The sequence below is a fragment of the Adiantum capillus-veneris genome, chromosome 2 (assembly GCF_014529385.1).
Source record: "Adiantum capillus-veneris isolate H3 chromosome 2, ASM1452938v2, whole genome shotgun sequence".
In the NCBI taxonomy this organism is placed as follows: Eukaryota; Viridiplantae; Streptophyta; class Polypodiopsida; order Polypodiales; family Pteridaceae; genus Adiantum; species Adiantum capillus-veneris.
Window position 1 is genome coordinate 147989979 of NC_140932.1, and position 14740 is coordinate 148004718.

Genomic DNA, 14740 nt, shown 5'->3' on the forward strand with positions numbered 1-14740 from the left:
AGAAATAAATGAAATATGAGGGCGCCCGGACAAGGTGGGCGCCCGGACAGTGCAATCTAAATGCATATGCAAATGGTGGCCAGCCCGGAGGCACACTAGCCGTACATGCATGCCCTAGACCTGTGAAGCAACAGAGTGGTGTAAGTCTAACACGCACCCCTCCAGTGGCATGATGTAAAATTCCTTCGTGTCCACATATATCTGAATATGCAGACACAGCTTTCCAATGATAGGCGTAACACACTTGGAATGCCTAGGACATGCTAACCCTGCCTCTGTTGTGTACCCCATCTCTTCAGCTTTGATGCCCAGCTTAATGGCCAACTCTCGTGAGATAAAGTTTGCTTTAGGACCTGGATCAAAGAAGATAAGTGTTCGTCTTGTCTCTGACTTTACCCCGCGCCCTGCATAATTCACCGGCATCTGAACTTGGCCTATCTGGCACTAGACCTGCGGTGGGTTTAGGCTTCTTGCCTTTCCTGTCCTCTAAGTCAGCTGGCCTCCTTCTCTGGGGACGATCTTTAGCAAAATTGTTAGGCTGCTAGCATATAAAACATTTGTTCTCACCCATTACAGCCTTCTTTTTCTCGAACGACTTGCGCACAAAAGGCTTCCTTTTCTTTTTCTTGGCCTGTCCTTCAGATGTCTCGGTTGAGTCCTTGCCTTTGTTTGCCTTTTCTAACCCTTGGGATGCTTGTGGAGTCACTTTCATGACATGCTTCTTTGCTGAATTTTTCTCTTTCTGACCTCCTTTCACGTTGCCCTGAAACCCAATGTCCTCTCCCTTCAACAAGGCAAGACCAGTGTTGGCAACTTCCATAAGCTGAGTGAGGGTAGCCACTCTGTTCTTTGTACAGTAATCTTGAAGCCCTTCAGGCAACCCACAATAATACTTCTCAATCTACTCTTGTCAGTGGCACAAACCTTTAGGAGGTTACTGAGAGCAACGCTTTACAAAAACTCCAATTGTACTCCTGTAGGCTCTTGCAAGTATCCGTAGTGAGTTGGTGCCAATCCGTCATGACATCGGCTTCAAATTCATTTGACAGCCATGTAGATGCAAACATTTGCTTGAAGTATACAGTTGTCTTAACCACCTGCTCGTGGACAGAAGGAAGTTGTCTTGGAGCCCCAACTGACTCCGCAACATGAGAGTGCTCCTTGCCCTGCTGAGACGCACAAGGGACCTAAGATTGCAGAAATTCCATAAACATAGGATTTTGCACCAACCGAGAAAACACATTCACAGTGGCAACCAACTCTGTCTTGAACACATCCTCATCTAGTTGCCCAGTCATATACCCTTGATTTTGTGGAGCATTCAAATCAACAAAAGGTACAGACAGGGGTTGCCGTGAACTCTTGCCATGCTCGAACACTGGAGGAGGAACAGCCTGTCTGCCGTGTGAAGAGGAACCCTCTTCCCTGGCGTCGTTCGTCCTGTCAGCCATAGTGTAATTCCAAGTTCCTATTCTCTGTGTCTTCGCCGCAAACCAACCAAGGCTCACTCTTTAAGGAAAAAGTGATTCTGTCTCGGCGACGGAACCATGAAACCGGCCCGTAGAGCGGTAGATTTCAGCTTTCACCCGATCTTTACAAATGTTAATTTTATGACACACAGGAACTTCACGAATAAGCTTGTGACTGGAATTAACACTTCAAACAAACCACGGCCTGATAGCTAGAGTGCTACCAAGCAGATAGTGACACCATGTAGGCCCCAAAGACTGGTGCCCCTTTTGGTATATCTGTCACAAACGGGAGCGCATAACAATATAAAATACATTCGGATAAATAGGATTTATCACTTATTACTGAAGCCAGAGGATAAAGAGAGAAATAAATAGAGAGTGAGAAGATCGAGACAGTACTGGGACCAGAAGATGGGATGGTCCCCCTCCGTAATAGTATCTTTATTACTGAGGAGAAGTCTATATAAGCACTTGAACCGAACGTATTACCACATTCGTTCTAGAATAGGACTTGATGGTTCTCGGAAGCCTCAGCTTCCGATTCCTAGGGCAAAACCCTATTCCAAGGAACTTCCGTTCCTTATTCCAATTCCTCGAGAATCAAGGTTCTCGCCTCTGGATCTCACCTTCCAGACTCAGGGCATGGCATCCCTGCAACTCTTTTCCAACTCTCTTTTTCCTGCATAACAACTTTGCTTTCCCGGACACGAAGTCCTTACTTGGGAATCCCAACTTCCGGATCACAACTTGAGAGACTACCTCTCTCCAATCCGTGGATCTACTTCCCAAACTCGGGTACGAAACCCTTGGGATGATCTGGCTCTAGTTCCTCAGAGCGCTTTTCTCCTGCAGAGGCTCATACCTTCCTGTGCTCCTACTCCCTCACTAAGAGGAAGTACACCTGCAAACAAATACTCAGAGTTCATAACATGAAAATCGTTACCTTCAAAGTCTCGACGCTCGAAACGCAACTCCGTTCTCGAAAAGCAATTCCCCGGAAGAGATCTCTCCATAGAAAATCCTCTCTTCCAATCCTACACACTAAAGAGGTGTGATCTCGGGTTCCTTCTCGTAAATCAGCCCCGTCTACGACGTTTATGGGCTGAAAACAGAGAAAAACAGCAACTTGTCGCGATGGAAACACGCTTCGTAGGCACTTCTTCGTGAGGGAACTCGCGCACTGGGTCTTGGCGACATCTGGTACACTTGGGGCAGCCATGGGCATCACCGGCAACATCTTCTTTACGGCTGAAATCTGCAGCAGCATCTCCTCCTTGCAAAGATTGGTCCTCCCCTCTAAGTGAGGGCATGTGATGCTTTTATAGCTCCCAGCCACGGGCACGAATAGCTGCTCGCGTAGAGATCGCGGCCGTTTTTTTTTTTTTTTTCATTTTTTTTTCTGTTCCGCCAGAAAAAAGAGAGAGAAAACGCTGGCTGATCTGTTGCCTTATTTATCAGATGGCTGCCCACTTATTAAGTGGGCGGCCGACGTATTTTAAAAATAGTCTGAACCTGCCCAAAAACTCAATAAAACCTTATAAGTTAAAAACAATGCTTTCACAGCACTTCCCAGGCGTCCCTGGATGCAATCACATGCACAGTTGCAATGCAGACATAGACTTCCTCGCGGGAAAGCATCTGCTTTCCCGAAAAGCAATCCCGCTTTCTCAAAAAGCATCTGTTTTTCCTCAAAGTTTCCTTTGAACCCATCTTCATTCAAGTGCTTGCTTTTTCCTTGTGCACAATTCTAACACAGTTCGGAATTTCCTCTCGACTATGGATAATACCCATCACGTAGTCCTTTCCTACCGAACTTACGGTACAATCTCCTTCACGATGCTTTATGTCACCCATCCTATGATGCATCAGAGATGTCTGTTCCCGGATGGTCAGATACTTATTCCCGCTGCTCCCTGTCACCCATCCGATGTGACGCATCAGAAGTACCCGTTCCTGGTGGCCTTACAGATATTCCCTTTCACAGTGCTCCCGTCATTACTCTGAATGACGCACTAGGAATATTCTGTACTTGGATGTCTCCAGTGAGAAAAACCCTCTCACTTAAAATTCCAATAATTCATTTAGAATTATTTTCCTTGGTGTTCCAAGCGAGAAAATCCTCTCACTTATAAATCCAATAATTCATTTAGAATTATTTTTCTGTCAGATAAAGCCAATTTGGCAACAATATCTTTATTCTTATTGCAAGTAGACGATCTGAACACTTTCACCTAACTCTCACCAAGCTGTCCAAACCTGTCCATTGCTGTAATTGCAGATTTTTGACCCAATTTCGCCAACATAATGGCACAAAAACCTCTGTAGGTCAAAATTACACGTCAAGGACACTTTCCCTTGCGATTTGGAAGCTTTCCAGTGAGCTACAGGCCAATTTTAGCGTGCTGTAATTCCCTGTTTTGTCATTGTCAGGTGCCCAAAGACTTGTTTAAGCATCTCAAGGCTTTCCTGAGGCTCTCCTGGTAATGTCGTGCAGTTTAGGTGCGAAACCCTAAACCTGCAGAACAGGCTGTAATTTTTTGTTTTGGATCGTTTGGGGCGGAGCGAACATGTCTACATGTGTCTCAGGTGCCCCCACTGTCATAGGCTTGGGCACCCCAAGTCGGAAATCTCGCATGACACACGAGAGAATCACTTAAAATACGTCACAACTTTATCACACTTTAAAATTAGAGTCGACACGGCCCGGCGTAGTTCCGCGCCCAAAGGTATTGGCCCCAAAATCTGGCGCCCATTTCGGTATTTATTTTTATATTAATGCTTGAGCAAAGTTACAACTTGTGAGGGGCCTCTGCTCTCAGACTCCGCGTCCAGATGCTCTGCAAAGTGAGGCCCCAAGGGTCTTATTTATTCTTACAAGGGATGCCCCAAAAGCATTGAACTCAAAAGCTACTGGCCCAAAAGCTGCTAGCGGAATTCGCGGAAATCCGTACTGCTGCCACATCAGCATGTGTGAGTGCTTTTTATGGAAATCCGTGCCTTCATTAGTACTTCCTCATACTTTTTCTCCTGCCCATTGTTGTTGATCTCCCTTCAATTATCTGTTGATGCTGAAATTAGCTGTCCGATGTAGATCGGATTGCCTATAGAAGAGCAATCAAGTGTGCTCTATACCATTGTAACCAGCTGGCCTACTGCCCAAGCGGTAATGGACAGCAAAATCAGCCTTTAATAATGCATAAGAAACTGAATATTCAGGCCACAGATAATAGAGAGAGCGAGAGAGGAGAATTAGAGGAGAGAATGAGAGATAGAGATGGGATAGGGAGAGATGGAGAGGCGAAGTTCCTCTCCTACACAAGACTGGCCCCTCAATAGGCGCCCCTTTTGGTATTTGTTTAATTAGATAAAATGTAACAATAACAAGCATCTTGAGAGAGACAGTGCCTTGCTTATGGGAGAGCAGATGGGGAGAGAATCTGTAAAAGATCCTTACGTTTGTCTGTTCATCCCTTTAAATGAAGGGGTTTGTGTGTGTGTTTAAACATAGAAGATGTGGCAAATGTGTGCACGTTCCTCTTCTAACTGTGCTGGGAATAGGCAGGTATGGACATGTCCACCTGCCCGGCCGCCAGTGTCTGTGCGAGGAGGCGCCCTGGCTGAAAATCCCCATTCTTGGCTGTAGATGAGTCATTCAGTTCCAAGTGTGATTGCCTGTGCACTTGCGATGCATGTGTGGCCACCTGCCATGCATGAATTGGCCCTGCCTTGCATGATCCACCGCCTGCCATGCGTGCACTCTAGTTGCCTTGCATGTGCTGCCACGTGCCATGCATGAACTCCAGTGGCCTTGCATGGACTGCAATCTGCCATGCATGAACTCGAGTTAACTTGCATGTGTCAGCACCTGCCATGCTTGGGCTCCATTGTAGGGCTCTAGTAGCCTTGCATGTGTCACCAAGTGTGCACATTCCCTGCATACTTTGTCAAAATGAGGATTGCCTGTAGATTGTCCACTTTCTCTGTATACGTTGGCAGTTTGAGGGTCGCCCTGCTTCCGGATGCATTCCATGTTCTCTCTCCTAGGCGCCCTACAACAGTCCAGGCACCTGAAGCTTCTCAAGCATCAGAAGCTCCTCAAGTTGCTCCTGCAAAAACTCAGCAAGTATACAAATGCATTCAACAATTGCAGATAACCAGCTCTGTTCATGGCTATGGGCCAAATCGGTGACACATCCTTGCCGGTGTAGCACGACCAGTTAGCCCTCTTGCTCTGCTGCTGCCTTTGTACCTACAAACCTCGCTCTGGTGCCGTGGGCGTTTTGGTCCTTGTGCAACGTACTCTGGCGCCACTGCCATCTCGCAGAGTAGCTGCCACCTCTTGAAAGGCCTTTCCAATCCTCCTTTTGGCAAGGCTGCAGTGACCCTTGCAAGGAATGGAGCGACGGACTTGGAGGTTTTCTTGGCGTCAAAGACGGCTATTTGCGTGTTTGTTTTGTTTGCTTCTGTTTTTTGATTTCTGCATGCACTTCTGCTTTGGTTTTCAAGTGCTTTAGTAGCTCTTTTAGCTGAAATGGAAATTTTAACAAGAACTTGTGCCATGGGAGTCTTTGCTTGTTGTGTTGTCGATTTTTGGATTGGTGGCTTGTTTTTGTGTGCGCAAGCAGGAGCACACATCCAAGGAGGCATTTTGCACAAATAGAGAAAACACTTTTGTTCTTTGTTGCAGGGGTTCTTATAAGCGTTCTTCGGCTTATTTCAAGAGCAGTTATGCCACAAACGCAGTCGGGTATTGAGGCAAGCGCATATCTGTATTTTATAGTCAGTACAGTGATAATGGTACTCTGCATTGTCTGCTATAACTTAGTGGGCAAGCTACCAGTTCTGCAATATTATGAGAAGCTCAAGAAATCACCTTTGGAGTCCATTTATCTTTTAGGCCCCGGCGGTCTCTCTGATCAAGTGGACAATCAGCCAAAGGCACAAGTGTTAACAGGTTCCGAAACCATGGAAAATGTCTACGATACTCTCAACGCTAAGAAATCCGTATCTTATGTGCATGTTTGGAAGAAAGTAAAATGGTTAGCGCTTGCTTTGGCATTTATTTATGTGGTAACAATATCCATATACCCAGGCCACATAACAGAAGACCTTCATTCCTCTTATTTTGGGGATTGGTATGCGGTAATCTTAACCCTGGCTTACAATCTTTTCGATTTTATTGGCAAGTTTCTTCCAGGTTCCTCGAAATTCATGATTCAGAGTAAGTCATTTGCGATCGGGGGGTCTTTAGCAAGGGCCTTGTTCTACCTATTGTTCTACTTATGCCTACATGGACCTAGCTTCTTTCAGTCGGATTCCGTAGTCATTATATCAACTTGTCTTCTTGGTTTCACTAATGGGTATTTGACTACAGTACTGATGATCATTGGTCCTAAATCTGTGCCTATTGAAGAAGCTGAGGTAACAGGCATCCTTATGGTTATGTTTCTAATTTTGGGGCTTGCTTCAGGCTCCATTTTAGAATGGGTTTGGGTTCTCTGAGGCTTTCCCTGCTTTCTGATGCTTAGGAACGCCCACACACACCCCCTTGCCCTTTCCTATTATTCATTGGCTACCCATAGATGGGCATCAAAAGCTTTCTTGTGAAGAAAAAAAGCTGGGGAGTGATTGTTGTACAATACATTTGTGTTTGACACCAGGGAATGCAGCACGCCTTTTTATTGTCAGAAATTTGGCCTCTGCACTGCTAACAAAATAGCAGCCTGATTGATTGTAATCTTGAGTATTTCATTGCAACATGTTGTCATTGGAACCTCTCTCTCTCTCTCTCTCTCTCTCTCTCTCTCTCTCTCTCTCTCGTCGGATAGATCTTTAAGGTCTCTTAGGATAGTTTCCTACGACGTTAAGATCTTCTTCTTCTTCTCTCTTTCTCTCTCTCATGTCGGGGGAAACTTATTTGAAGCAGGATCTGCTTGCCATTTGTTTAATACACCTTGCTTGATATGACAAGTAACGTGGTTATAAATGTAAGCATTAATATAAGTGGTTCATGTCATGGGTGCCCTTGGAAGACAAGACGCTTTTAAGATGGATTTTTTTGTACGTAATAGTTGGAGAAGCTAGTATGATGACACCCTTTTGCTATTTTTCTCTTTTTATCTTGATAATTTCAACATAATAGCAATTGAACTTTTGTACTAATACTACGCAAAAGCTAGGACCCTACTTATGGATATCCTAGCCAATTAAAATTTTGCTCGGCTGGTCTACTTTTGCCCTCGTGAGCGGAATGGCTTCCGTCACATCCAAGATGATGTGATGGTGTGTTGCATGCTTGGCTTGAAATATAGGTTTGAAATTCTTTGCTTTCTCCTTTTCTTTTGTTATGGATCCCCACCTCATGCCTAACCTTTTTTGTGATCCCTCCTTTGTATGAAATGATTACTCCCATGAGGTAATTACCAAGAAATGAATACTTGTAATGTGCATGAACAACCTATATGTTTACTCAGCAATTATGCATTTTACAAGAGTCAAAGTATCGACATAGAGAAGTGGAGAAGCACTTGCAGCCTGATATTATACCATCCACTTTATAAGATGTAAGCTCTAAGATACTAATCTCCATCTATAAATGAAAGCCATTGTACACACTAAATGAAGCTCTTGCAATTTCACTTCTTTGTGATCATGAGTGTCGCATTACTTCCTCATCCATCCATTGAGTTGTTTGATTAATCAATTGTGGAAAAGCATCTCCTAGCATAGAGCCGACAAACTAGAGATGTCACATGCAAATGCAAAGTGGGAGCTTTGCATTGTCCCCGGTGTATTCCTTGTGGTATATTATGATCTACAAAATAATAGTAAAGCTAAAAATTTGTATTGGCAACTTGTTCATTGGCCTCTTCTTAAGCTTCTTTGTAATGCGGTGTTAGTCGAGCTTTCATTCTCAAGTTGCATGAGCTTTTTTCGTCATGCCATTGGTTAATTACAAATGGTATCTCTTTAGATATAGCCATTAATAGTTTGATGGCACTACTCAATGATTAGAGAGAAAATCACATATTTTGAGCGTTATTGTCTTTACATATTTGTCGTGAAGCTCTTTCACCCTTCTCTTTTGCGCATAAATACTTCCTAATGCTTTAAGTCAAACTTCATACAACTCTTCCGATTGGTCCTCACGGTTAGCTTTTGCTACTCGTATTATTGATATTCAAAATTCATTGGGTAAGATGGCACTAAGTCCAAATACCATGCATGTTAAATAGCACTTCACCTAGTACCGTCTTCTATGCAACTTTGTCTTTTCATAACGTTGCATGTACTTTTGATCTTTATTTGATTTTGAGTCACTCAAAATCTTAATCAACACTACATATGTCGCCTTATTTGTTTGACTAGCTTGGTTTCTACAACAACTGTGTTATTGTTTGTGTGTTATTCTACGAGTAGCTTTTAGCTTTTGCCTCCATTTTGTTAAATATTCCATCGCTCTCATCATGGTCATAGTGGCATTTCACCTCTCTTAACTAGTTCTTGGTGCATTGGCTTCATCACATTGTTTACGCAATCTTCAATATCCATGAAAAAGAGTCATCCACCAACCTTCGACCATGTGACATTGCTTATTAGCGATCTGCTGAAAAATGGCCTACATCTTAGTCTGCATGTGTTTGCTCAAAGATATGGAAATATTCACCTTCAAGAGCACAGAACCTCCGTGCTTCAATCTTGATAGCTTTGATGCAAGGCTAATACATGCTTTCTAGAAAGGTTTACTGATTTAAATATTCAACAGTGTAGTTTTTGTGGGACACAAATGAGACATGAAATAGCATTGCATATTTTATCGATGGATTGGCCTACATTCAACATATTCGCTAACACAAACATGTACTTCTCCTTGCCTTGGCTTAGGCTAACAAAAATCTCCAAACATATTCGCTAACATATACTTGTACTTCTTGCCTTGTAGGCCAAAACACTGAAAGTCTCATTAATCTTTGATAGGATTGCATTTCTGAGCAATGGAATCTAGATATTTGTAGGTGAGTTGCTCAAGGCACAATTGTAGAACACCCTTTGATTCCAACTTGTATATTCTTCCAATTGAAGCAAGTTAGGTCTCTCAACTGATTGTTTTCCTTTGCTCCTTGTACTTCAACTTACTCAAGGCACAATCATACAACACCCTTTGATTCCAACTTGTATATTCTTCCAACAATTAATTGAAGCAAGTTAGTTCTCTCAACCAATTGTTTTTCTTTGATCCTCGACATTTCTCTATTGAGGGTTTCAGAGGTTTTTATATATGCTTAGTATCCACCTCAAGGGCATTTTATGGTGACATATTTCCAGTAATACACCCTTAAGCTCTTGTATGACCATGCAGTGGACTTATGTCAGTTGCAATGTCTGTAGGTTTTAGCTTCTCTCTAGGAATTGCTAGATCTATTTTGTTATAAGATGTTCCAAGTTCTTTCTCAAGGATCATCATAGGGACACCATATGTCTAACTTGAACTGTGTGTACTTTTTGTAATGAGATGGTACGATGATTTTTCCCTTATCCTCACTCGTATTACTTTCCATCTAAATTGTCCTTGCTGAATATACTTCTTCTTTCTTTGGAATTTGGTTATATGAGTTGCATCATTTTTCTTAGGGGATTTCTCCACCTTGATCTTTGACTTAACTATTTTACTCTTCTTTTGTTTGGATTGTTTAATAGCAATGGAGAATCTTCCAAGTGCTTTATTTTTTATACAGTCATCAAACCTAATAGAAAATAACGTGTCTTGCATTTTGTCCTAGGCATGGGATTTTCTTGTTGCTTGGTAGCATGTTTAGCTCGCTTGACCTTGTATCTCCTTTATTGTTTTGATTTTTTAATTGAGAAGTCAAAGAACTTCTTGCCTTTGGGATGCATTTGATTCTCATCCTTTGATTCACTTGACTTCACATTGTTCGCATTTTCTTGAAGTTCGAGTTTCTAAAGAGCCATAAAAGAACTCCTCTTATGCTGATAGGTCTTGAAGAGAGATTTCATCTCTTCTTAGTAAACACTACATTCTGTCCTCTAGCTTAGTTGCTTCATCCTCTTGTTCTTCTATTGAACACATGACTCTAACCATGCATAATTGCACAATGTCATCAAAAAATTAAGTACAGGTTGTTGACACAACTATCATATTTGTGTTCACTACGATGGTTCAAATTGATGTTTTGGAAATGGCTATGGATTATAGGCTTCATTAATAATAGCTCTCTCTAAGGCACAATCTTGTTTCTACAAGCTTCCACACTCCGAGGCTCCACGTATCCATAGATGCACTTGCAAGTATATTTGACCCAACCATGGTTGTTGAAGAAAAGTCTTCCCCGTGTGTCTTATTTATTGATGTAACTATGGTTCCACAATTTTTCTTATGTAATTGTTCCCATATGGATTAAGTAGAGGTCATCATAACCCTAATCTTGAGCCATTTCGACTGTCACATGAACGATCATCCAAAAATGACATCATTTTTCTTTGTCCAAAATCAATTGAGAAAAAAGTATATTCATAATAGCCACCTACCGATTGGATTTTCATTCTTAAATTAAGTAAGCAATTTTTTCCTGTTTCTCCCAAGTTTTGATGGTTTGATGGCAACTCTTGCTCTACTACCAAGTATAGCTAACATTTTTGTCCCTTGGTATTTAATAGGAAGGGTCATGCTTCTATCATCACCTTCTTAATAATGTGCAATAATCCCCCACCTTGTTGATCGACACAGGTTCAACGCTCCTTTTGGATTTTTATAAGCCTTCGATTTCAACTTCTAGACTCTTGACTAGATTTTTGATGCCCATGTTAATACTTGTCTACATCAATATATAATGTGGTTTGATCTTTAGAAATTACATACAAGTGATGGTACATCTCACTTGTGCTAATAATAACTCTTTAAGACCTTTCTAGTCCAATGTTGCAGCATAGGTCTTTCTTTGTGACAACACTACTTTTAATGTTTTATTTAGCCTCATATTATCCTAGATATGATGGTAGCTTTCTCAACATCTATGATCTCCTCTCCTCAAACTTGCATGAACTTGCATCACCATATAGTGATTAAAGTTCTAAAGGCTAAAGATTTGTAGTCTAACTCCACTTCCAAGATGGGACCGGATTCAAATGATTTACTACATATATTTGTGTTTCTCTTCTCCTTTATTTTTTTTTTAGCGTTTTCTTCTCTTTCAAGTGTCCTCCCCTCTCTCTCTCTCTCTCTCTCACACACACACACACACACACACACACACACACACACACACACACACACACACACACTCTCTCTCTCACAAAGTTGTATCCGTCATTTTCATACCCAACTCATATTGTTGCAAATATATGTGCTTCGTCATTGCATGTTGCTGCGTGCATAGACTAGCGCATCGTTTTTGTTGTTATTGAGGGAATCTTTGAATTAGGAATACCTTTTACTTTTTTTGAAGCCATTAGGAATACCTATTAATCATAAAGATAGTGTCTGACAAAAATTTAGCTAGCATCATTGGTCGCCATGACAATATCAAGGGAGCTTCTACCCAAATCGAAACACCTCAATGTGTATCAAAAGTTGTGTGATGGTGGGCCTTGAACATTCACAATGCCTAATGTTTTTTCTAGAGAGCTTTATTTGTGAGACCTTTGATGAATCATTGGTCCACTTAAATTGACAATTGAATTTTTGGTACTCCTAAAATGGTTTATTTTTTCTCACTGGTGGTAGAAATTGTTGTCTTATGCTTAATCCTCAAAAATCTTTAACACTTAGGTTTGGTAATGTGCCAAGATGAGGCAAGAAAGAGAAAGAGAGGAAAATGAGGAGAGAGAGAGAGAGAGAGAGAGAGAGAGAGAGAGAGAGAGAGAGAGAGAGAGAGCATAATAATCTATATTGTGTTTCTTGTGTGGACGCACCTATACCCCTCTATCCCTTTTTATCTTTAGTCTATCATCAAAGGCCAACAAACCAGTTGGTTAGCTGATTTGGACACCTAATTTTGTCTAAATGGTTGTCACAATAGCTCCTCAACTAAAGATCACTGGGTCCATGTGATCCATAAGGGACTCACAAATAGGAGCATTTTCTTCTGCCTCCATTCTCCTCGTCCACAAGCAGAGGAGGCACACTTGAATCTCAAAACAATGAAGCTCATGATCAAGCAACAAATGGTAGCTTGCACTACTCCCTTGACCTGCATTGCTCACATATCATGATAAAAAAGGTCGGAACAATTTCTTATGTAACATGTTCAAGGGGGGGAGGTGTCGCCTAAGAAGTGGTGGGTACATAGATACATCCTATCTTTTTTACTAGTCCTTGTGCGCCTTGGGGGCACGCACATGTTTCTCCCTCTCTATTGCCAAGTCATCGCTTATTTTTAGGGTGTGACGGCCATTAAAGGTGGAGCATACCGGTCTTCAAATCTATAGCACAAATGTAAGATATCGACCAACATAAAATAGCTAGTATTTAATATATGCATATTATAACGCTAAGGCCACAAATGATGTTTGAGCTAGGCGGATCTTGATTAAAAGTGGGGAGAATAGGCCCTTCATTCAACCACCATGAGGGCTCGGGGCTAGCCATGTCCCTTGCAAAAGACAAAGGACATTCTCTAACATGGCTTGTATGGAGAGAGACATGTGGTCATGGGTGCTTGGTAATAAGCCAAAGACATGACAAAAATGTTTGGAACGTAAAGATAAAGCTTGGATCCTTTTTGGTGCTCTTTGATGAAGTGCCAAGTGCAGAACCCCGAGGCTCATATAATAAACTAAGAAAAAGAAGTATAAAGGGCAGGTGCCTTTCTCTACAAAAAACCAGAAGTCATGCTGCCACTTGGCTAGCACAGCAGGAGGTTCAAAAGGCATTCAATGCAAAAAAAAACAGGGAGCAAAAGTAAGCAAGGTGTAAGTCCATTCACACACAAACTTTTTTAGGGCATCATCATGCATGTGTACGTGAATGCCCTCTTCTAACCGATAAAAAAAATTAAAGATACAGTTTGGCCAACGGAAAAAGGAATGAAACTACCAAACTCATTTAATACACCTTGCGTTGGTGAAATGCTATTCTCTCATATACATACAAATACAAAATACACACAGATGTAAACAATTTCACCTTCAATTGCAACACCCTTCCTTCCCCCACCCGGGCTAGTGTTAGGGAAAAGTGTGCCTCAGCTTAGCCTTAAGCAAGTTGCAAAATCAAAGTAGTCGGTTGAGGGGAAGGCAAAAAGGAGGAAATTTCGCTTAAAATACATGGAAAATAGTGTAATTTTGTAATAAAAAATTCCGGTTCAGATTTGTCTTGGAGAGATTTTTTATGTTTGTGAAAATGATTTTTCCCGAACCCCCCCCCCCCCCCCCCCCCCCACAAAACCCCCCCCAAAAAAATAAAATAAAATAATTACAATGGGGAATAGATTATATATTGACAACCATATTCTTGCCATACTCGTGCCTTAATTAATTGAGCATTGTAGTTCGAACTCCTTATAAAATCCCCCATGTTCAATTAGTTTTCCCCTCAAAAAATAAAGGCTTCAAATGTGACACTACATGTTGACTAATATGCAACCCATGCTTTGTTGTGGCCAAGACAAAAGCGCTCTCCACACCACATGACGCATGGATGCAATCTCTCTCTGCGTCTACTGCTCAATCTGTCCCCCTTATATAGTTAAAGAAAAGATATATGTATGTATTATTTCACCCCATGCTTGCGTGAATGTGTGTTCAACCCAGGGTTAGAACTGGGCATGCACCCTACATTATTCACACATAGCATGGCCGAATCTGCTGTTGCCATTCCATTTTTCATGTTTTACATTGGCTTGGTGGATCCCCTTTATAAGATGTATAGAAACATCTTGTTTTGGTCGAGTAAGCAAGGCTAGCCGCTAGTGCACTTCAACTAACCAAATTCACAAATTTTTGCTTGTTGGAGTGGACAAGCAACTTTTTTGTTTGCCATACGATTGGTGTTCCGCTCTAGACATGTGGATGGCCATCAAATCTTAACGTTGGTTCAACCTATCGATCGATGAGCAACTTGGTAGTGCTTGACTATATTGCGCTATTGCTCGCATGGAAGACTCAAGGCTCCTTCAAATAAACAACATTGCCATAAAATATGGAGTTGTATATATAAATATCTTTAAAGTGTAGAATTTAGATGTACGCATGGGCCATACCCTAAAGACAAAGCAAAACAACATACAATGGCGACTTTCTCAATGATTCTA

The 14740-nt window shown here is 41.7% G+C and overlaps 1 protein-coding gene across 1 annotated transcript in view; it reads left to right on the forward strand.

Moving 5' to 3' along the window:
• Positions 1-7247, forward strand: part of LOC147463826 (equilibrative nucleotide transporter 1-like) — a 49513-nt gene extending 42266 nt beyond the window's left edge. Inside the window, exon 2 of the mRNA XM_086491467.1 lies at positions 6160-7247. Coding sequence (XP_086347593.1) covers positions 6160-6974 — 815 coding nt within the window. The 3' untranslated portion in view covers positions 6975-7247. The remainder of the gene's footprint in view (positions 1-6159) is intronic.
• The last annotated feature ends 7493 nt before the right edge of the window (positions 7248-14740 follow it).